The sequence below is a fragment of the Pleurodeles waltl genome, chromosome 2_2, assembly GCF_031143425.1.
Source record: "Pleurodeles waltl isolate 20211129_DDA chromosome 2_2, aPleWal1.hap1.20221129, whole genome shotgun sequence".
Taxonomy (NCBI): domain Eukaryota; kingdom Metazoa; phylum Chordata; class Amphibia; order Caudata; family Salamandridae; genus Pleurodeles; species Pleurodeles waltl.
Genome location: NC_090439.1, coordinates 233,880,292 through 233,903,053, shown reverse-complemented (window position 1 = coordinate 233,903,053; position 22,762 = coordinate 233,880,292). Strand labels below are relative to the sequence as shown.

General features: G+C 48.7%; 1 protein-coding gene across 1 annotated transcript in view; it reads right to left on the bottom strand.

The window, feature by feature from the left end:
* Positions 1-22,762, bottom strand: part of ICE1 (interactor of little elongation complex ELL subunit 1) — a 372,154-nt gene that overhangs the window by 246,711 nt on the left and 102,681 nt on the right. Inside the window, exon 10 of the mRNA XM_069219700.1 lies at positions 5,113-5,172. Coding sequence (XP_069075801.1) covers positions 5,113-5,172 — 60 coding nt within the window. The remainder of the gene's footprint in view (positions 1-5,112; positions 5,173-22,762) is intronic.

Sequence of the window (22,762 nt, the reverse complement as noted above, 5' to 3'; positions counted from 1 at the left end):
CGGACTCAGATCTCCTCGACGTGGAACGTCCTCGCCGTGTCGACGGCGACCCAGATCTCGACGGCGAGTGTCCACAGCGAACAATGTCTCTTTCTCGCCGGTGCACCACTCCTCGATGGCGAGCATGTTGGCGCCGTTCCCTGCCTCGACGTCGACGCCCTTGACGTCGTCGGAGACCTGTGCCGTTTTTTAGCAGGTCTGGTCGGAGTTATAGAGGAAACAGGGTGAGCCCTGGTAGAAGACTGACCTTCTCCTCGCTCTGTGGTAGAATGACCACTTTTTCTCCTGTCCTCTTTCGCCTGTAGTCGGATTTTCTCCCTGTCACGAAGAGTCCTTCTGGAGAACGTTTTACAGCTGTCGCACGACTCCGGTTTGTGGCTGGATGGAAGGCAAATTATACAGACCCGATGTGGATCTGTTTTAGCCTTTTTTCTGCCACAAGAAGGGCATTTGTCAAAAAGTGAAGGCATTTCTGAAGTAGAAAAACCTCAAAATTCTGTCAGAATTTAACAGAAAAAAGTAGGAAATGATCACTCAATGTTAAAAACGTAGAGTGAAATTGAAATTCAAAAGATTTTTAATGAATTTCTGTCACAAAAAGATTTTGTGAGGTAGAGCTCAATGCTTCAGGCTCCTGTCAGAAAGGAGCCGGAAAAAAGAACTGAGGCAGCTGCCTTTTGCTGTGCATGATGGGAAACAGGAAGACTTTACTTTCTTAAAGGCACAGCTCTATTTTCATTCTGTATAATGGCAGCCTATGGGCTACACTGCCCTGCATTGTTTTATTCTCATGAGAGGTGTACACAAAATATGAGAATGTATTTGTTAATATAGTTATAGAATAAATAGATGTTTAAACGTGAATTTACACTACAACTGTTTTTTCTTTTAACAATTTGGCCTGTGTAGCTGTTCACATAGGCTGCACACTGTTATTCTTAAGTGTTTTTTCACAGACCTTTTTTTTCAAAGGGCTGATAATTGCACTTAAGAATATACTTCACAACAGTGCTCCGGGGTCCCCGCAGGCACGCAGAACTATTCAGTGCTTATGACTATACATGGAAATCCCCTACGAGAGAACTAGATTTAATTGAAAACACTTTCGTGAGGAAGCTTGTTTCTCTTCCTCAGAGCACTTGGTGTTACCTCTCTTTAAAAATTTGGGTATCAAGGGAATAGGGCCCAAAGTTTGCTTTTTGTATTGGAGGCGGCTCTGGACTACTCCGGAGCTCGCCTCCTACGCTGCAGCTCTTCAGGTTGTATTGAAAGCCGATCATTTTTCTAGCGTTCCGTGACTTCGAAATATTAAAGATTAACTATACTTGCTCGATTTGCGTGAGCTTTGGGACCGTCCAGCTGTTACCTCATTTCCCACGACGAGCGACTTAAAGAAGCACTACTGGAGGGTGCTAGACTGAGGAGTTGAGTGTCGCAATTGGTAATAAACTGTTGCACGACTGTTGATTTAAAAGATATGTGCAGATATGAGGCCTCCTGGGATGTAGTTTTGGCTCCTAAGGACAGTTTCCTGTGGGGACCCTACCATTAAGATCCTTTACCAGCAACTGGTTGCCTCAGGGAGCAATGGCCTGTCCAGCATGTAATGCCCCCACTGAAAATCTACCCCATATTTTGTTTGGTTGTCCTGTCTATGCAGTGCCCTGCAGGAACAGGCTTGCTCCTGCCTGTAGATTTTTAGGTGTTCGAAGTTATGCTTTCGCTCTTTATAAGCTCAGGTCAGATACCCATCCAGTTATAGTTATTACTGTTGCCAAGTTTCTTGGAGCCATGTGGCTTCTTAGAACTAACATTTTATCATCATTGACGTGATAGTGCCCCTGTATGTACAGTTATTATGTAAACTAAGGATGTTTGTATGGAGAGCATCATGGTCTTAGTTTTACTTTTGCACAGATGTATTTGTTAAAATCATTTGTCAGATATTGTATTTATTATTTTATTTGTGCTGTATTGTACTTTTCTGACCCTGGAGGCGGAAATAAAGTTTTGAGAAAGAAAGAATAAATGATAAGGCCTCAGATGTAATAGCTAAGCATTGTGAGGCAGTGGCTCAGTTGCACCCAAAAGAAGCAGTGTTACAGTTTACCACTTTGAAGCTGTTGCCTTTGGAGAAGTGCTCTGGAACCCAACACACAGTGGGGGCAAGTGTAGGGTTTAGATGAGAACTTTTTTTTTTTTTTTTAATTCTTTATATTGAACAATGAGGGTACAAAATCATGGCAGTACAATGTATTGCTGATATTATGTTTTACCACTCAGCAGCTTAAAATCACACCTATACCATCTTGCCAGCGGGCAACTATGGGCCTTGTACGGCCAAAACATTAATACAATCCTGAGAAGGCCCTTCATGTTCCCATCCCTTTCAATGCTCCCCCCCTTAAATGCCTTACAGGCCTCTATTTTATCCATGCCCCCTCCCCCCAACAATACCTTCTCCCACTTTCTGGGGCAGCCCTTTCCCTTATAAATCACTCTCTCCGCCCCTTGGCACCGATCTAGATCCCTTTCCCAGTCTGTCACTCCTGGAACCTCCAGTATGTTCCAGCTTTTTGCTATATTACTTTTTGCAATTCCGAGGGCACCTTCAACCAAATTCCCTGATACTTTGGCCACAGGACATTTCGCTGAACACCCACAGTAATACCTTAGCTTCCATGGGTATCTCTAGTGCCGTGACCTGGGACATCACCCGGGTTAGACTGGACCAGTATTCCTGCATTAGGGAACAACCCCATAGTAAGAAATAGTGTGCCTTCTTCAGAACAGCCCCTTAGGCACAGAGGTGAGTCTGCTATTCCTATTTTGTATAGTAGGGTACCTAGATGGTATGACCTATGGACTATTCTTATTCTAAGTTGCACCAGTCGGAAGCAAGCTCTAATAGCAATTTTCCAGGGCTCCCGTAGGGCATCCTCCCACTCCTCGTCTTCGAGGGCAACCAGTCTTGGGACCATGCCTCCCTCAGGCCCCCCAGCAGGTCAGGTGCATTGTTGACCAATTTCTTGCAGATCACCGAAACTCCTTTTTTAAGTATGGGCTCTGTTGGTATCCTATCTTCAAACAGGGAGGTCTCAGACACCTTCTGTAATATGGTATTGAAAGCGTTAGGACTCTACCAGACCAAAGTCACAACAGAGCTCCTCAAACCTAATAAATGCATGTCCCCTCCATATGTCTCCCAGGTGCTCAATGCCTATCAATTCCCACTTTTTGAACTCCTGCGAACCCGTTACCTCCAACAGATAACTATTCCAAAGCAGTGTAAGGTCAGTTAACCTCCCCCTTCAGCCCAGAAACGCACTTGCCTCCTTGCATGCCTGGACCCCTGCAAAAGTGTGATGTGGGAGGACTTTCTCTCATCATGTGTTGCATAATACGGCCTCTGGGCCACCCCTGTCCATTGTTCTCCTGTTCAACCCGGTAGCCGGGATCTTGTTGATCCACAATGATACATTCATTAACTAACAAGAGTTGTGCAGTGCTTTTCTGACTTCAAAGCTTTTCCTTTGGCGTTGCACTTGAAGGGTTAGGAAAAAAAAAAAGGCAGATCAGGGCATTGACTACCAGCATATCACCATGGAATCCAGCCGCCTGCAATATTGCGTCCCTATAATTTAAGCTTCTGGCAATAACCGTGTGTGGCGGGACACCAGACTGGGGCACATGCCTTGCATCCTGTGTGCCCGCTCGACAGTGAAGAAGTTTGACAGCCTCTCTGGTTTTAGTTTAAGGACAAGATCCTCGGCAAAGAGGTTCATGCTAGGGCCTTCCATGCCCTCTGGCATCCCAACTATTCTAGTATTGATCCATCGGGCCCTGCCCTCCTGGTCTTCCAGTCTAGCCGCCATTGCTAAACTTTATTTTGTGAGGGACCGAACCTGTTCCTCTAGCCGTTTTGTGGTAGATAATAGTCCCTCAATATGAGTCTCTGCCACAGCCACCTTCGCAGAGATTTTCCCAAAATCTGCCATTAACAGACTGACCTTACTCGTTACTGTATTCAGTTTCGGTTCTAAAGGTGTTATTGAGCCTCTGATGTCCTGAATGGCTGCCATAATAGTGCGCAGCGAAGGTTAACTGCTCCATGTCCGGTCCTTATCAGGAGCCCCAACCCCTGGGCCCACCTGCCGTCCCCCAGCAGTCGCCATCCTCACTGTGTATCTGTTTCACCTGTTAGTCTGCGAAGGTCTGGGCGTCTTGCCCTTGACCATGCCCCAGCTCCACAGGTAATTGTATCTCTCAGCGCAAAGGCCCTTTTGCCAGGGTGTCACTGTCCCTACAACCCGGGTTCTGGTCACAGCACTAGTCACTGCACCTCCCCTTATGTCCGACAGCCTCCCTCATGGTCACCGGGGTCCCCAGAGGAAGCCCCAACTTTTAGTCCCTGGGGATATATTTACAATGATAGAGGGACAGCCTCAACCCTCCACTATGCCAGAGCTGAGCCTCTCTACAAAGGAACCTCCCCATGGGGCCGCTAAAGATCAGGCATTCAAGGGTTGTGCGCCAGGCAGTCAATAATGGTGGGGTGGCTAAGGGTGTAGGGGGCCAGCAGGGCACAACATTTCTGTGGGTATCACTGCAGCCAAGCTGTTCTATTTGTCGAGCCCCTCAACACAGAGTCTCCCACCACACGGCCCAGTCTAGACAGAACCTTCTCCCTCATCAGGGCCTCTTAGACACCAGCTCCGCGTTCCCCGTCAGGGGCTCGAACTAGGAAGGGGGAAGCCCGTATACTCACTCACCTCCCCACAAGCAGATCAACAGGTCCCAATCCTCCTGCTCATTTGCAGGCAATCCCTTCGGGCGCACGGTCTCTAAGTCACCAGGACGCCCTGGGGCTCCTCCTCAATTGGGCTGCTCCAGTTGCTACAAAGCTGAGTCCCCAACCCCTTCACACAGTGCCAGTCCCTCTGCTCCGTCACAGTTTTCTACGAGTCCCCTCACAGGTAGGAGGGCGGGCAGAGCACTCACCACAGTACCTTGTTTTATTTCGGCAGCCACTCACTTCAACCCAGCCGCTGTACTGTAAGTATTCACAACAGTATTTATATATTCACTATATGAACAACGAGCCAGACTTACTTTTGTCAACCATTACTACTGGTTCCTCACTTGTAAATTGAGTCACTGCATGCTTCATTCCTGCAATTAAAATCAAAATCAGATTAGAATACAGCATACTAAAAAAGAACTGAACAATAAAGCATGTACCAAAAAGCTATTGGTGAAGGGGGGGGGGGGGTCCACAGGGCTCCACAGACATACCTAATTGCTGGGGACTCCATGTTCCACCTCTCCTAGCACCAGGAGGTGCCACTGCAGTTTAGTCAGCCAAGGGGACATGACCTCCTCTAAACGTGCTATAAAGTACATCCTCATGTCCCGCTGCCTGGAAGCAAATATCTGCTGGTGAGGGGGGGGTTACAGGCCTTTACGAACCTACCTAATCGCTGGGGGCTCTATGTTCCACCTCTGTAAGTACCAGAAGGCGCCACTGCAGTTATGCCCAGGAAGGGGGCGTGCCCTCCCATAAATGCACTATAAAGTTCATCCTGCTGTCCCGCAGTGTGGGACATGCCTGGCCAAAGCTCAGGCCAAGAGAGGGCTTGTCTTGGACCTGGCAGCACAAGGCAGGGCCACCCCCCCCTTAGTTTTCTTGTTTTTAAAATAGAGATTGTGCTGAGCTTCGAGGACCTAAGGTACTGTGGATCTTGATATATATTCCTTCCACCTGTCCCTACTTTTAATCTCCTTTTTCTCCATAATCACCATGCGGAAATGTAAAGCCTGTTCTACACAGGGCATACAACAATCAATAGCTTTTTGGCCAGGGCCATGGTGGCCCGATCAGTTTACTATGACTACAGCTCTCACTATTCCCAATCCTATGATGCTCTCAGATAGAGCTCTTTGGGATACCTTAGGGGAGAAGTTTTCAAATTTTCTTGATCCAAGTTGCAACCAATTCATGATCGTCTTGCCGCAATAGAGGAATCCCTCCAGATTAGAATTAAAGGGATGAACTGCGGCCCTTCAAGACAGTTACCTTTCAATAATGCATCCCCGGCCAACCATGCGCCCCAACTTTCTCCCCTACCTATTCCTTAGGCACCAAACGGGGGATTCAATACTAAAAGACTTGAGCAGTACCCATCTGTGCTACAGCTCAGTATGGACAGACAGAATGATTCTTGGAATGTGGTTGCCCACCGTGCAAGTAGTGTCCTGTCCCAGGCCCATATCAATCCTCTCTGGGTGATACATGTCCCCCCAGAATCATGCCCGTTATGTGGTTGTGCTGAAAAAGTACCTGGTTTGGTCCCCGGAGCACTGGCGTGAAAAACAAGCTGACCAACTGGCTTCATTTGACATAAAGTGGGACTCCAATTTGTTTAAGGAGATTCTGTTTTGTAAGGAGGGTCAGTGGAGTGGGCCCCCTGAGTAAGAAGTACCTATTAGTATTAACTTTTTTCATCCTAAGGTTGCGGGAGAAATCTTGAATCAAGCCGGAGAAGGTAACATCAGGGCAGGGGCAATAAGGATACTACCTCTGGGTGTCTTCTAAAAGTACATGGGTCTGACCACTTTTAGCCGTGGAACCAGGAATACCTTTTTTCTGCCTTTGTACCATACTGAACAATTCCTGGCTTGGGTTCCAATTGGTAAATACTTACTTTTTATAACAATGATTTGTCAGCAAGAAGCGACTCTATTCTCTTCCACCTTTTTAGGTCGAGCCTAGGCAGCGTGCATGCGCGGTCTGCAAGTCATGCTGTATTCAGTCTATGGGCTTTTAACCACACCCACTATTGACATTCATTTTTTTTTATGCTCATCTGAATTGCTTCCTTTTTATTGGTGCATTTTTCAAAATGTCCCTCCTATATGTGCCTAGTTCCCACCCAGGCGATTTTACTAAGAGATTTTTTGTTGCCCATCACACTACGTTCATGCTTCCTCCTGTTACAGCATGTAATGGCCACTCTTCCCATCTGGTTTCAGTTTTGTCTTCATTCACAGACGCAATCCTTTCTCCACGCGACTTGGCACCATTTTTCATGTTTCATATTATTGTACTTCTTTAATTAACTGCTCCTTGTCTGTAAGGTAATTTTGCTTTTTATTCTTAGTTTCAATGACAGCTAGGGCAGTAATTTAACAATGAGTGTAGGAAAATAGCTCTGTGTTGCAATTAACCCCCCACACACACTTTTTGCCTGATATTGATGTTGACTTGACAGCGTGTACTGGGACCCTGCTAACCAGGCCCCAGCACCAAGTGTTCTTTCTCTAAAAATTTACCATTGTTTCACAACTGGCACACCCCTAGCACCCAGATAAGTCCCTTATAAAATGATACCAGTGGTACCAAGGGCCCTGTGACCAGGGAAGGACCCTAAGGGCTGCAGCATGTGTTGTGCCACCCTACGGGGCCCCTCACCTAACACATGCACCCTGCCATTGCAGATTGTGTGTGTTGGTGGGGAGAAAAAGGCAAAGTTGACATGGCATCCCTCAGGATGCCACGCACAAAAAATACTGCCTTTTGGCATAGGTAAGTGACCCCTCTAACATGCCTTAAAGCCCTAAGGCAGAGTGCACTATACCACAGGTAGACATTGTAAGTAAAGAGTACATATTAAGTATATGGTCTGGGAGTTAGTCAAAACAAACTCCACAGTTCCATAATGGCTATAATAAACCCACACTGATGCCAGTGCTGGATTTATTAAAAATGCACACAGAGTGCATCTTAGAGATGCACCCTGTATTTCACCCAAACCTTCAGTGCAGGACTGACTGGTCTGTGCCACCCTGCCACTGAGAGACGAGTTTCTGACCCCATGGGGTGAGAGCCTTTATGCTCTCTGGGGCCAGAAACAAAGCCTGCACTTGGTGGAGGTACTTCACCCCTGCAGGAACTGAAAACACCTAGCAGTGAGCCTCAAAGGCTCAGGCTTCATGTTTCAATGCCCCAGGGCACTCCAGATAGTGGAGATGCTACCACCCAGACACAACCCCCACTTTTGGCGGCAAGCCCGGGGAGATAATGAGAAAAACAAGGAGGAGTCACCCCCTCAGTCAGGTCCACCCCCTAGGGTGACCAGAGCTGAAGTGACCCCCTTTTTGGAAAATCCTCCATCTTGTTTTGGAGGATTTAGCCCAATAGGGATAGGGATAGGGATGTGCTACCCTCCCCATGACAACGCTTGCAGAGGGAATCCAGAGGACCCCCCCTGACCGCGACTGCCCGGGACGAAGAAATCTGACACCTGGAAGAAGCATTGCACCCGCAGCCCCTAGGCCCGTGAAGAACCGACCACCGGTTCAGCAGTAACCAGCAGGCGGCCCTCACTCTTGCCCAGTTGGTGGCTGGCCCGGGAAATCCCCCTGTGCCCTGCCAGCAACGTCTGAGTGACCCCTGGGTCCCTCCATTGAAATCTATTGCAAACCTGACGCCCTGTTTGCCCAATGCACCCAGCTGCCCCTGTGTCGCTGAGGGTGTATTTTGTGTGCCTACTTGGGACCCCCCAGTGCTCTACTAACACCCCCCCCCTCCGGTCTGCTCCCCGAGGACGCAGGTACTTACCTGCCAGCAGGCTAGAACTGGAGCACCCTGTCTCCATAGGCGCCCATGTTATTTAGGCTCCTCTTTGAACGCTGCACATGACCAGCCCTGTGTTGCTGGTGTTGGATGTTTGATTTGAACCCCCAACGGTGGGCTTCCTATGCCCCAGAGACTGAACTTCTACGTGCTTTACTTACCACATTAACCTAACTGTACTTATCTCCCCCATGAACTGCTGAATTTTGCAGTGTCCACTTTTAAAATAGCTTATTGCCATTTTATGACAAACTGTGTACATTACTGCTTTGGTTCAAAGTCCTACCTATGCCAAGTACCATACATTTAATGTACTTACCTGAAATTTAAATCTTGTGGTTCTAAAATAAAGAAAATAATATTTTTTCTATATAAAAACCTATTGGCCTGAGGTTAAGTCACTGAGTGTGTGTGCTCACTTAATGCTTGTGTGTGTATAACAAATGCTTAACCCTACCCTCTGATAAGCTCGGCCACACTACCACAAATAGAGCATTAGTATTATATATTATTGCCTCTGTCAAGCCTCTTGGGGAACCCCTGGACTCTGTGCACACTATCTCTCACTTTGAGATAGTATATACAGAGCCAGCTTCCTACAGTGAGGATGGGTCAGTACAGACCTTTTAGCAAAGAAAGTGTATAATCTATACAGTGCAGGGTATGAGGGCAGCTGCTACTTGGCTTTGTCTGTCAAAACGCTGTACAACAATAAGTGAAATTACAGGTCACCAGCAAACACACACTTTGTCGCTAATGAAAATATACAAGTTTGCAGTATATCTAATATGAGCTGCTAGAGCGATATTTTGTGGTGTCAAACAGAACTAGGGACAATTTACTTCATGATTTCAAGCCTCAGGGCTCCCAATGTTTACATTTTAATTTAGATTTATTTATATAATTTAAGCTTCACTGAAAAATTTGTCCTTTGCTTGTAAACTGTATTTTTCCTTTTTTTCCAAATAAGCACTGCAACAAGCTGTTTCTATTTATGTACGAAAATTAATAAAAAGAAAACAGGGTTTTAGGGGATATATCGTGCTCACTTTAGAGAAACAAAAAGTAAAATTAGTTTTCAAAATTATTGGGAAAAAATATAACAATCTGTACATATGTTCCATTGTAATGCTTGAGATGGTCTGCTGGGGCCATATTGTGGAAGTTCCCCAGAGCGCAACAGGTGTTTGCACACACTTTTTCCACCCAAACAGCTCAAGTGTGTGGCTCCATGCAAGTGAGTATTGTGTCCACAAGCCCATGGCTAGGTGGGATTTATTTAAAAAAAATAAAAGTGGAGGGTCCATACAAAGCCATGGCCTATATCATTAAGTGTGGCTTAAACATGTTGTAGAAAAGTGCCCTTGTTGGCATGGTAACCCTCCCCCCCAAAAATAAAAAAACACATACACACTTTTGCCTGATACTGATGCCAACTTGGCCGACTAGTGTGCTGGGATCCTGCTAACCCTGCCCCAGCACCAGTGTTTTTTCCCAAAATTTGTGCCATTATTCCCAAAATTGGCACACCCCTGGCAAAAAGTAACCATGGTACCAAGGGCTCTGTGGCCAGGGAAGGTCCCCCAGGGCTGCAGCATGTATTATGCCACCCTGGGGGACCTCTCCCCAAGCACATGCACACTGCCATTGCAGCTTGTGTGTGCTGGTGGGGAGAAAAAGACAGACGACATGACAGGGTTCCATGGCCACCAACCACTGCCAGTGGCATAGGTAAGTCACCCTCTAGCAGGCCTTAAGTCCTAAGGCAGGGTGCACTATACACAAAGCTGAGGGCATAGCTTCATGAGCAATATGCCCCTACAGTATCTAAGTCCATTCTTAGACATTGTAAATGCAGTGTGGCCATTTTGAGTACCGTATTTTCCTGCGTATAAGACGACTTTTTAACCCCTGAAAATCTCCTCAAAAGTCGGGGGTCGTCTTATACGCCGGTATATGGTGTGCTGAAACTTCAGGGACAGGCGCCCTGTAGCTGAGCCACCGTGCGTTGCATTTGGAAATCGATTCCAAGCGTATGATGGGTTCCGCATCCCACAGGATTCAGCTACTTGTGGACACAGAGCTGATTGGTCAACCGTGAGTTGAGCTGTCCTTACCGTGTGCCGCAATCCTCGCTGGCAGTTGTCTGGACAGGCACGTATTCCTGCATGTGCTCCAGGCTATTCCACTTGCACTGTTTTATGTTTACATGTTTGATGACAAACAGCCTTCTGTTTATAAGTGACAGTTTTCCTACTAAGTACCTGCATGTCATAAGCATTTGAATTAAAATTACCATGTTAAAATCAAATCGGATGTTTTAAAATTTTTATTTGGTGTGCGTTGGAAGAGGGGTAGTCTTATACAGCGAGTATAGCCCAAACCCTATATTTTAACAGGAAAAGTAGGGGGTCGTCTTATACGCCCAGTCGTCTTATACGCCGGAAAATACGGTATATGGGCAGGGAGGTTGTCATTACGAACTCCACAGCTCCATAATGGCCATTGGCTACTGCCCTCTGACCCCTGTAACACCCATAACAGGGGTGATTTAAGGGCTTCCTTGAACCTAGGCTGTCAGATTCCTGTGGACCTCACATAAAGAAAGAAGAAAAGAAGAAGGACTGCTAAGCTGACCCCCAGTAGAGAAAACTCAAGACGCAAACTGACTTGGCCCCAGCCCTATCGGCCAGTCTCCAGCTTCAAAAGCCCTGCAAAAAAGGAGGTGACGCATCCTGCAGGACCAGAGGCCTCTGAAAAGCCTTCAGAAGACTGCCTGCACCCCCAAGGACCAAGAACCCCTGTGGACAGCGGTCCTGTCCAAGACGAAACTCCACTCAAGGACTCTAGAGCCTCTCCGGATCCGCAAGTCCTGTCCACTCTGCACCGGATGCCCACGGCCCTAGTCCTGGTGGCCCAACCAACTAGAGCTGGTCCCCAAGCGATTCTGAGCAACAGCCCACCATGGGTTGACCCCTTCTGTCTACCACGACAACACCTGCAGCCTGAATCAGGAAGACCCCCTGACCGTTACAGAACTGGCCGAAGATTCCAAATGCCAAAAGGTACCCCTGCACCGAAGCTCTCTGCCCTTGGGGAATCTATCTCAGGTGCAGCGACGTCCAAGCAGGTGCCCCGCCCCTCCTTGTCCAGCATTTGGTTTCCCGGAACCAACCTGGACTTCATCTGCAGTATCTTTGTGGCCCCCTGGGTCTCCCCAAATGACAGCATTGGGAGCTCAACGCTGTGTATGCACCCTGCACCAGGCCACCCCTGCACCGCTGAGGGTATGTGTTTGGCACTGACCTGTGGCATGCCCCAACCCCCCCCCGTGCTCCTCTAAACCCCTCACGTACTTACTGCAGGCAGGCCTGATTCCAAGTGCTCCCAGTCTCCACAGAAGCCCATGTTAAGCAGACCTCAACTTTGACCACTGAACTCGGTCGGGCCAGTGTTGCTGGGTGTTTGGGGTTAACTTGAACCCCAACCTGTGGGCCTCAGTAGGAAGTTGGCTCTGTATGCACTATTTCAAAGTAAGGAATAGTATGCACAGAGTCCAAGGGTTCCCCTTAGAGGTAAGATAGTGGCAAAAAGAGAGAATACCAATGCTCTATTTTGTGGTAGTGTGGTCGAGCAGTAGGCTTATCAAAGGAGTAGTGTTAAGCATTTGTTGTACACACAGGCAATAAATGAGGAACACACACTCAAAGACAATTCCAGGCCAATAGGTTTTTGTATAGAAAAATATATTTTCTTAGTTTATTTTAAGAACCACAGGTTCAAATTTTACATGTAATACTTCAAATGAAAGGTATTGCAGGTAGGTACTTTAGGAACTTTGAATAATCACAATAGCATATATACTTTTCAAATAAATCACATATAGCTATTTTAAAACTAGACAGTGCAATTTTCACAGTTCCTAGGGGGAGTAAGTATTTGTTAGTTCTTGCAGGTAAGTAAACCACCTACAGGGTTCAAATTTGGGTCCAAGGTAGCCCACCGTTGGGGGTTCAGAGCAACCCCAAAGTTACCACACCAGCAGCTCAGGGCCGGTCATGTGCAGAGTTCAAAGTGGTGCCCAAAACGCATAGGCTTCAATGGAGAAGGGGGTGCCCCGGTTCCAGTCTGCCAGCAGGTAAGTACCCGCGTCTTCGGAGGGCAGACCAGGGGGGTTTTGTAGGGCACCGAGGGGGGGGGGGGTGGGGGGGGGGACACAAGTAAGCACAGGAAGTGCACCCTCAGCAGCATGGGGCGGCCGGGTGCAGTGTGCAAACACACGTTGGGTTTCCAATGTAAATCAATGGGAGACCAAGGGGTCTCTTCAGCGATGCAGGCAGGCAAGGGGGGTGCTCCTCGGGGTAGCCACCACCTGGGCAAGGGAGAGGGCCTCCTGGGGGTCACTCCTGCACTGGAGTTCCGATCTTTCAGGTCCTGGGGGCTGCGGGTGCAGTCTTTTCCAGGCGTCGGGATCTGGTAGTCAGGCAGTCGCGGTCAGGGGGAGCCTCGGGATTCCCTCTGCAGGCGTCGCTGTGGGGGCTCAGGGGGGGGGCAACTCTGGCTACTCACAGTCTCGTAGTCGCCGGGGAGTCCTCCCTGAAGTGTTGTTTCTCCACAAGTCGAGCCGGGGGCGTCGGGTGCAGAGTAGCAAGTCTCACGCTTCCGGCGGGAAACGCAGTTGTCTTGAAGTTGCTTCTTTGGAAACAAACTTGCAGTCTTGGGTGAACAGAGCCGTTGTCCTCAGGAGTTTCTTGGTCCTTCTAGAGCAGGGCAGTCCTCTGAAGATTCAGAGGTCACTGGTCCTGGGGAAAGCGTTGCTGGAGCAGTGTCTTTTAGAAGTGGGGAGACAGGCCGGTAGAGCTGGGGCCAAAGCAGTTGGTGTCTCCGTCCTCTCTGCAGGGTTTTTCAGCTTAGCAGTCCTCTTCTTCTTAGGTTGCAGGAATCTGAGTTCCTAGGTTCTGAGGAGCCCTTAAATACTAAATTTAAGGGTGTGTTTAGGTCTGGGGGGTTAGTAGCCAATGGCTACTAGCCCTGAGGGTGGGTACACCCTCTTTGTGCCTCCTCCCAAGGGGAGGGGGTCACATTCCTATCCCTATTGGGGGAATCCTCCATCTGCAAGATGGAGGATTTCTAAAAGTCAGAGTCACCTCAGCTCAGGACACCTTAGGGGCTGTCCTGACTGGCCAGTGACTCCTCCTTGTTATTCTCATTATCTCCTCCGGCCTTGCCGCCAAAAGTGGGGCCGTGGCCGGAGGGGGCGGGCAACTCCACTAGCTGGAGTGCCCTTTGGTGCTGTAACAAAGGGGGTGAGGTGTGAAGCACCTCCACCCAGTACAGGCTTTGTTACTAGCCACAGAGTGACAAAGGCACTCTCCCCAAGTGGCCAGCAACCTGTCTGGTGTGTGGCAGGCTGCTGGAACTAGTCAGCCTACACAGATAGTCGGTTTAGGTTTCAGGGGGCACCTCTAAGGTGCCCTCTGGGGTGTATGTTACAATAAAATGTACACTGGTATCAGTGTGCATTTATTGTGCTGAGAAGTTTGATACCAAACTTCCCAGTTTTCAGTGTAGCCATTATGGTGCTGTGGAGTTTGTGTATGTCAGACTCCCAGACCATATACTCTTATGGCTACCCTGCACTTACAATGTCTAAGGTTTTGCTTAGACACTGTAGGGGCACAGTGCTCATGCACTGGTGCCTTCACCTATGGTATAGTGCACCCTGCCTTAGGGCTATAAGGCCTGCTAGAGGGGTGACTTATCTATACTGCATAGGCAGTGTGAGGTTGGCATGGCACCCTGAGGGGAGTGCCATGTTGACTTACTTGTTTTGTCCTCACCAGCACACACAAGCTGGCAAGCAGTGTGTCTGTGCTGAGTGAGGGGTCCCCAGGGTGGCATAAGATATGCTGCAGCCCTTAGAGACCTTCCCTGGCATCAGGGCCCTTGGTACCAGGGGTACCAGTTACAAGGGACTTACCTGGATGCCAGGGTGTGCCAATTGTGAAAACAAAAGTACATGTTGGGGAAAGAACACTGGTGCTGGGGCCTGGTTAGCAGGCCTCAGCACACTTTCAAATCAAAACTTAGCATCAGCAAAGGCAAAAAGTCAGGGGGTAACCATGCCAAGGAGGCATTTCCTTACACAACCCCCCCCCCCCCAAACGAAAGAGGATGAGACTAACCTTTCCCAAGAGAGTCTTCATTTTCTAAGTGGAAGAACCTGTAAAGGCCATCTGCATTGGCATGGGCAGTCCCAGGTCTGTGTTCCACTATAAAGTCCATTCCCTGTAGGGAGATGGACCACCTCAACAGTTTTGGATTTTCACCTTTCATTTGCATCAGCCATCTGAGAGGTCTGTGGTCAGTTTGAACTACAAAGTGAGTACCAAAGAGGTATGGTCTCAGCTTCTTCAGGGACCAAACCACAGCAAAGGTCTCCCTCTCAAAGGCACTCCTACACTGCTCCCTGGGGAGTAACCTCCTGCTAATGAAAGCAACAGGCTGGTCAAGGCCATCATCATTTGTTTGGGACAAAACTGCCCCTATCCCATGTTCAGAGGCATCTGTCTGCACAATGAACTGCTTGGAGTAATGTGGAGCTTTTAGAACTGGTGCTGTGCACATTGCTTGTTTCAGGGTGTCAAAGGCCTGTTGGCATTCTACAGTCCAGTTTACGTTCTTGGGCATTTTCTTGGAGGTAAGTTCTGTGAGGGCGGTCACTATGGATCCATATCCCTTCACAAACCTCCTGTAGTACCCAGTCAAGCCAAGGAATGCCCTGACTTGAGTCTGGGTTTTTGGAGCTGCCCAGTCCAGAATAGTCTGGATCTTAGACTGGAGTGGCTGAACTTGGCCTCCACCTACAAGGTGTCCCAAGTAAACCACAGTTCCCTGCCCCATCTGTCATTTGGATGCCTTGATAGAGAGGCCTGCTGATTGCAGAGCCTTCAAAACCTTCTTCAGGTGGACCAGGTGATCCTGCCAGCTGGAGCTAAAGACAGCAATATCGTCAAGATAAGCTGCACTAAAGGACTCCAAACCAGCAAGGACTTGATTCACCAACCTTTGGAAGGTGGCAGGGGCATTCTTTAAACCAAAGGGCATAACAGTAAACTGATAATGCTCATCAGGTGTGGAGTATGCTGTCTTTTCTGTTGCTCCAGGTGCCATTTTGATTTGCCAGTACCCTGCTGTTAAGTCAAAGGTACTTAAGAATTTGGCAGCACCTAATTTATCAATCAGTTCATCAGCCCTTGGAATGGGATGGGCATCTGTCTTGGTGACAGAATTAAGTCCTCTGTAGTCCACACAAAACCTCATATCTCTCTCTTTCCATCTTTGGTGCGAGGTTTGGGGACTAGAACCACTGGGCTAGCCCAGGGGCTGTCAGAGTGCTCAATGACTCCCAATTCCAGCATCTTGTGGACTTCCACCTTGATGCTTTCCTTAACTTGGTCAGACTGTCTGAATATTTTGTTTTTGACAGGCATGCTGTCTCCTGTGTCCACATCATGGGTACACAGGTGTGTCTGACCAGGGGTTAGGGAAAAAGAGCTCAGCAAACTGTTGCAGGACCTTCCTACAGTCAGACTGCTGTTGGCTAGAGAGGGTGTCTGAATAGATCACTCCATCCACTGAGCCATCTTTAGGGTTTAATGAGAGGAGATCAGGGAGAGGTTCACTCTCAGCTTCCTGGTCCTCATCTGTTACCATCAACAGATTCACATCAGCCCTATCATGGAAGAGCTTAAGGCGGTTCACATGGATCACCCTCTTGGGGCTCCTGTTAGTGCCTAGGTCCACCAGGTAGGTGACCTGACTCTTCTTCTCTAGCACTGGGTAAGGGTCACTCCATTTGTCCTGAAGTGCCCTGGGAGCCACAGGCTCCAAAACCCAGACTTTCTGCCCTGGTTGAAATTCAACCATTGCAGCCTTTTGGTCATACCAAAACTTCTGGAGCTGTTGGCTGGCCTCAAGGTTTTTACTTGCCTTTTCCATGTACTCTGCCATCCTTGAACGTAGGCCAAGTACATAGTCCACTATGTCTTGTTTAGGCTCATGAAGAGGTCTCTCCCAGCCTTGTTTCACAAGAGCTAGTGGTCCCCTTACAGGGTGGCCAAACAGAAGTTCAAAGGGTGAGAACCCTACTCCCTTCTGAGGCACCTCTCTGTAAGCGAAAAGCAGACATGGCAAGAGGACATCCCATCTCCTTTTGAGTTTCTCAGGGAGCCCCATGATCATGCCTTTTAATGTCTTGTTGAATCTCTCAACAAGGCCATTAGTTTGTGGATGGTAGGGTGTAGTGAATTTATAAGTCACTCCACACTCATTCCACATGTGTTTCAGGTATGCTGACATGAAGTTGGTACCTCTGTCAGACACCACCTCCTTAGGAAAACCCACTCTGGTAAAAATACCAATGAGGGCCTTGGCTACTGCAGGGGCAGTAGTCGACCTAAGGGGAATAGCTTCAGGATATCTAGTAGCATGATCCACTACTACTAGTATGTACATATTCCCTGAGGCTGTGGGAGTTTTAAGTGGACCCACTATGTCCACACCCACTCATTCAAAGGGGACCCCCACCACTGGAAGTGGAATGAGGGGGTCCTTTGGATGTCCACCTGTCTTACCACTGGCTTGACAGGTGGTACAGGAGACACAAAACTCCTTGACTTTCTGGGACATGTTGGGCCAGTAGAAGTGGTTGGCTAGTCTCTCCCACGTCTTGGCTTGTCCCAAATGCCCAGCAAGAGGAATATCATGGGCTAAGGTCAGTATGAACTCCCTAAACTCCTGAGGCACTACCACTCTCCTAGTGGCACCAGGTTTGGGATCTCTTGCCTTAGTGTAAAGGAGTCCATCTTCCCAATAGACCCTATGTGTTCCAGTTTTCTTGCCATTGGACTCTTCAGTAGCTTGCTGCCTAAGGCCTTCAAGAGAGGGACAGGTTTCTTGCCCCTTACACAACTGTTCCCTTGAGGGCTTCCTGGGCCTAAGAGCTCAACCTGATAAGGTTCTAACTCCATAGGCTCAGTTCCCTAAGAGGGCAGAACTTCTTCCTGAGAAGAGAGGTTCTCTTTTTGTTGTTGTGTTGCAGCTGGTTTCCCAGTTGTCTTTCCTTTTCTCTTGGTAGGCTGGGCCCTTTTTCCAGACTCCAGCTCTACTTTTTCACCCTGAGCCTTGCACTGTGCCCTTGTCTTGACACACACCAGTTCAGGGATACCCAGCATGGCTGTATGGGTTTTCAATTCTACCTCAGCCCATGCTGAGGACTCCAGGTCATTTCCAAGCAAACAGTCTTCTGGGATATTTGAGGAGACCACCACCTGTTTCAGGCCATTGACCCCTCCCCACTCTAAAGTTACCATAGCCATGGGATGTACTTTAGTCTGATTGTCAGCGTTGGTGACTGGATAAGTTTGTCCACCCAGGTATTGACCAGGGGAAACCAGTTTCACTGTCACCATGGTGACACTGACACCTGTATCCCTCAGGCCTTCTACACTTGTCCCATTAATTAAGAGTTGCTGCCTGTATTTTTGCATGTTAGGAGGCCAGGCAGCCAGTGTGGCTAAATCCACCCCACCCTCAGAGGCTAATGTAGCTTCAGTGTGAAACCTGATTTGCTCTGGGCACACTGTTGATCCCACTTGGAGACTAGCCATTCCAGTGTTAGCTGGAGTGGAGTTAGAAGTGGTACTTTTCTTGGGACAGGCCTTGTCTCCAGTTTGGTGTCCAGGCTGATTACAGCTACGACACCAGGCCTTTTTGGGATCAAAGTTTTTACCCTTGTACCCAAAATTGTTTTGTGAAGAGGCTCTGGGCCCACCCTCCTGTGCAGGTTTTTGGGGGCCTGAAGAAGACTCTTTACTATTTTTGTTTTTGGATGTCTCAACACTCTTCCCCTGGGGAGGCTTTGTGACCCCTTTCTTTTGGTCACCCCCTGTGGAAGTCTTGGTCACCCTAGTCTTGACCCAATGGTCCGCCTTCTTTCCCAATTCTTGGGGAGAAATTGGTCCTAGGTCTACCAGATGCTGATGCAGTTTATCATTTGAACAATTACTTAATAGGTGTTCTTTCACAAATAAATTGTACAGCCCATCATAATCATTTACACCACTGCCTTGAATCTAACCATCTAGTGTTTTTACTGAGTAGTCCACAAAATCAACCCAGGTCTGGCTCGAGGTTTTTTGAGCCCCCCTGAATCTAATTCTATACTCCTCAGTGGAGAATCCAAAGCCCTCAATCAGGGTTCCCTTCATGAGGTCATAAGATTCTGCATCTTTTCCAGAGAGTGTGAGGAGTCTATCCCTAAACTTTCCAGTGAACATTTCCCTAAGGAGAGCACCCCAGTGAGATCTGTTTACTTTTCTGGTTGCAAAAGCCCTCTCAAAAGCTGTGAACCATTTGGTGATTTCATAACCATCTTCATATTTAGTCACAATCCCTTTAGGGATTTTCAACATGTCAGGAGAATCTCTGACCCTTTTTAAGTTGCTGTCACCATAGATGGGACCAAAACCCATCTCTTGTCTTTCCCTTTCTATGGCTAGGAGCTGTCAATCCAAAGCCAATCTTTTGGCCATCCTGGCTAACAGGAGGTCATCTTCCCTGAGGCTATCCTCAGTGACTTAAGAGTTGCTGGCCCCTCCTGTGAGGGAAGCAGCATCTCTGACTATCACCGTTGGGATCAGGGACTGAGGGTCCCTGATCTCCCTAATTAGGACTTGGAGGTGGGAATTTTCCTCCAAGTCACTATCATCATCCTCTGGGTTGTCATCCTCAGAGGGGTTGGCTTTTTCAAACTCTGCCAAAAGCTCCTGGAGCTGTTGTTTGGAGGGCCTTAAGCCAATTGGGATCTTCTTTATTTTGCAGAGAGACCTTAGCTCCCTCATCTTAAGATGGAGGTAAGGTGTGAGATCGAGTTCCACCACATTCTCATCTGCACCAGGCATTATGTTTCTAAAAGTTGGAATACTTTTTAAGAATCTAAAACTATTTCTAGAACCTAATTCAAACTTTCACAAAACGTTTAAACTCTAAAAGAAATGCTAACAGGGACTAACACAAGGCCCTAGCAGGACTTAGAAAAATAGCTCAAATTGCAAAAATCAATTTCTAATGACAATTTTTGGAATTTGTCGTGTGATCAGGTATTGGCTGAGTAGTCCAGCAAATGCAAAGTCTTGAACCCCACCGCTGATCCACCAATGTAGGAAGTTGGCTCTTTATGCACTATTTCTAAGTAAGGAATAGTATGCACAGAGTCCAAGGGTTCCCCTTAGAGGTAAGATAGTGGCAAAAAGAGAGAATACTAATGCTCTATTTTGTGGTAGTGTGGTCGAGCAGTAGGCTTATCAAAGGAGTAGTGTTAAGCATTTGCTGTACACACACAGGCAATAAATGAGGAACACACACTCAAAGACAATTCCAGGCCAATAGGTTTTTGTATAGAAAAATATATTTTCTTAGTTTATTTTAAGAACCACAGGTTCAAATTTTACATGTAATACTTCAAATGAAAGGTATTGCATGTAGGTACTTTAGGAACATTGAATATTCACAATAGCATATATACTTTTCAAATAAATCACATATAGCTATTTTAAAACTAGACAGTGCAATTTTCACAGTTCCTAGGGGGAGTAAGAGTTTGTTAGTTCTTGCAGGTAAGTAAACCACCTACGGGGTTCAAATTTGGGTCCAAGGTAGCCCACCGTTGGGGGTTCAGAGCAACCCCAAAGTTACCACACCAGCAGCTCAGGGCAGGTCAGGTGCAGAGTTCAAAGTGGTGCCCAAAACGCATAGGCTTCAATGGAGAAGGGGGTGCCCCGGTTCCAGTCTGCCAGCAGGTAAGTACCCGCGTCTTCGGAGGGCAGACCAGGGGGGGTTTTGTAGAACAGAGCCGCTGTCCTTGGGAGTTTCTTGGTCCTTCTAGAGCAGGGCAGTCCTCTGAGGATTCAGAGATCGCTGGTCCTAGGGAAAGCGTCGCTGGAGCAGTGTCTTTTAGAAGTGGGGAGACAGGCCGGTAGAGCTGGGGCCAAAGCAGTTGGTGTCTCCGTCTTCTCTGCCGGGTTTTTCAGCTTAGCAGTCCTCTTCTTCTTAGGTTGCAGGAATCTGAGTTCCTAGGTTCTGGGGAGCCCTTAAATACTAAATTTAAGGGCGTGTTTAGGTCTGGGGGGTTAGTAGCCAATGGCTACTAGCCCTGAGGGTGGGTACAACCTCTTTGTGCCTCCTCCCAAGGGGAGGGGGTCACATTCCTATCCCTATTGGGGGAATCCTCCATCTGCAAGATGGAGGATTTCTAAAAGTCAGAGTCACCTCAGCTCAGGACACCTTAGGGACTGTCCTGACTGGCCAGTGACTCCTCCTTGTTATTCTCATTATCTCCTCCGGCCTTGCCGCCAAAAGTGGGGCCGTGGTCGGAGGGGGCGGGCAACTCCACTAGCTGGAGTGCCCTGTGGTGCTGTAACAAAGGGGGTGAGCCTTTGAGGCTCACCGCCAGGTGTTACAGTTCCTGCAGGGGGAGGTGTGAAGCACCTCCACCCAGTACAGGCTTTGTTACTAGCCACAGAGTGACAAAGGCACTCTGCCCAAGTGGCCAGCAACATGTCTGGTGTGTGGCAGGCTGCTGGAACTGGTCAGCCTACACAGATAGTCGGTTTAGGTTACATGGGGCACCTCTAATGTGCCCTCTGGGGTGTATGTTACAATAAAATGTACACTGGCATCAGTGTGCATTTATTGTGCTGAGAAGTTTGATACCAAACTTCCCAGTTTTCAGTGTAGCCATTATGGTGCTATGGAGTTCGTGTATGACAGACTCCCAGACCATATACTCTTTTGGCTACACTGCACTTACAATGTCTAAGGTTTTGCTTAGACACTGTAGGGGCACAGTGCTCATGCACTGGTGCCCTCACCTATGGTATAGTGCACCCTGCCTTAGGGCTGTAAGGCCTGCTAGAGGGGTGACTTATCTATACTGCATAGGCAGTGTGAGGTTGGCATGGCACCCTGAGGGGAGTGCCAGGTTGACTTACTCGTTTTGTCCTCACCAGCACACACAAGCTGGCAAACAGTGTGTCTGTGCTGAGTGAGGGGTCCCCACGGTGGCATAAGATATGCTGCAGCCCTTAAAGACCTTCCCTGGCATTAGGGCCCTGGGTACCAGTTACAAGGGACTTACCTGGATGCCAATCAATCAATCAATCAATCAATGACACTTATAAAGCGCGCTACATACCCGTAGGGTCTCAAGGCGCTGGGGGGGGGGGGGGGGTGCCGCTACTGCTCGAATAGCCAGGTCTTCAGCTTCTTCCTGAAGGAGAGGTGGTCTTGGGTCAGGCGCAGGTCGGTCGGGAGGGAGTTCCAGTTCTTGGCGGCCAGGTAGGAGAAGGACCTTCCTCCTGTAGTCGCTCTTCGGATGCGGGGGACGGCGGCGAGGGCGTGGTTGGCTGATCGGAGGTGGCGCGTGGGAGCGTAGAAGTTGACTCGGCTGTTGAGGTAGCTCGGGCCTTGGTCGTGTAGGGCTTTGTGTGCGTGGGTGAGGAGGCGGAAGGTGATTCTCTTGTTGACGGGGAGCCAGTGCAGGTCTCTCAGATGTCCGGAGATGTGGCTGGATCGTGGGATGTCGAGGATGAGTCTGGCTGAGGCGTTCTGGATCCGCTGGAGTCTCTTCTGGAGCTTGGCGGTGGTACCGGCGTAGAGGGCGTTACCGTAGTCCAGTCGGCTGGTGACGAGGGCCTGGGTGACGGTCCTCCTTGTCTCGGTGGGGATCCACCAGAAGATCTTCCGAAGTGTGCGTAGGATGTTGAAGCACGCCGAGGAGACGTTGTTGACCTGCCTGGTCATGGAGAGGGAGGAGTCCAGGATGAAGCCCAGGTTGCGTGCATGGTCTGTCGGTTTGGGTGCGGTGCCCAGGGCGGGAGGCCACCAGGAGTCGTCCCAGGCGGAGGGTGAAGAGCCCAGGATGAGAACCTCCGTCTTGTCCGAGTTCAGTTTCAGGCGGCTGGTCGTCATCCACTCGGCTACCTCTTTCATCCCTTCGTGCAGGTTGGCTCTGGCGGCGGCGGGGTCGTTGGTCAGGGAGAGGATCAGCTGGGTGTCGTCGGCGTA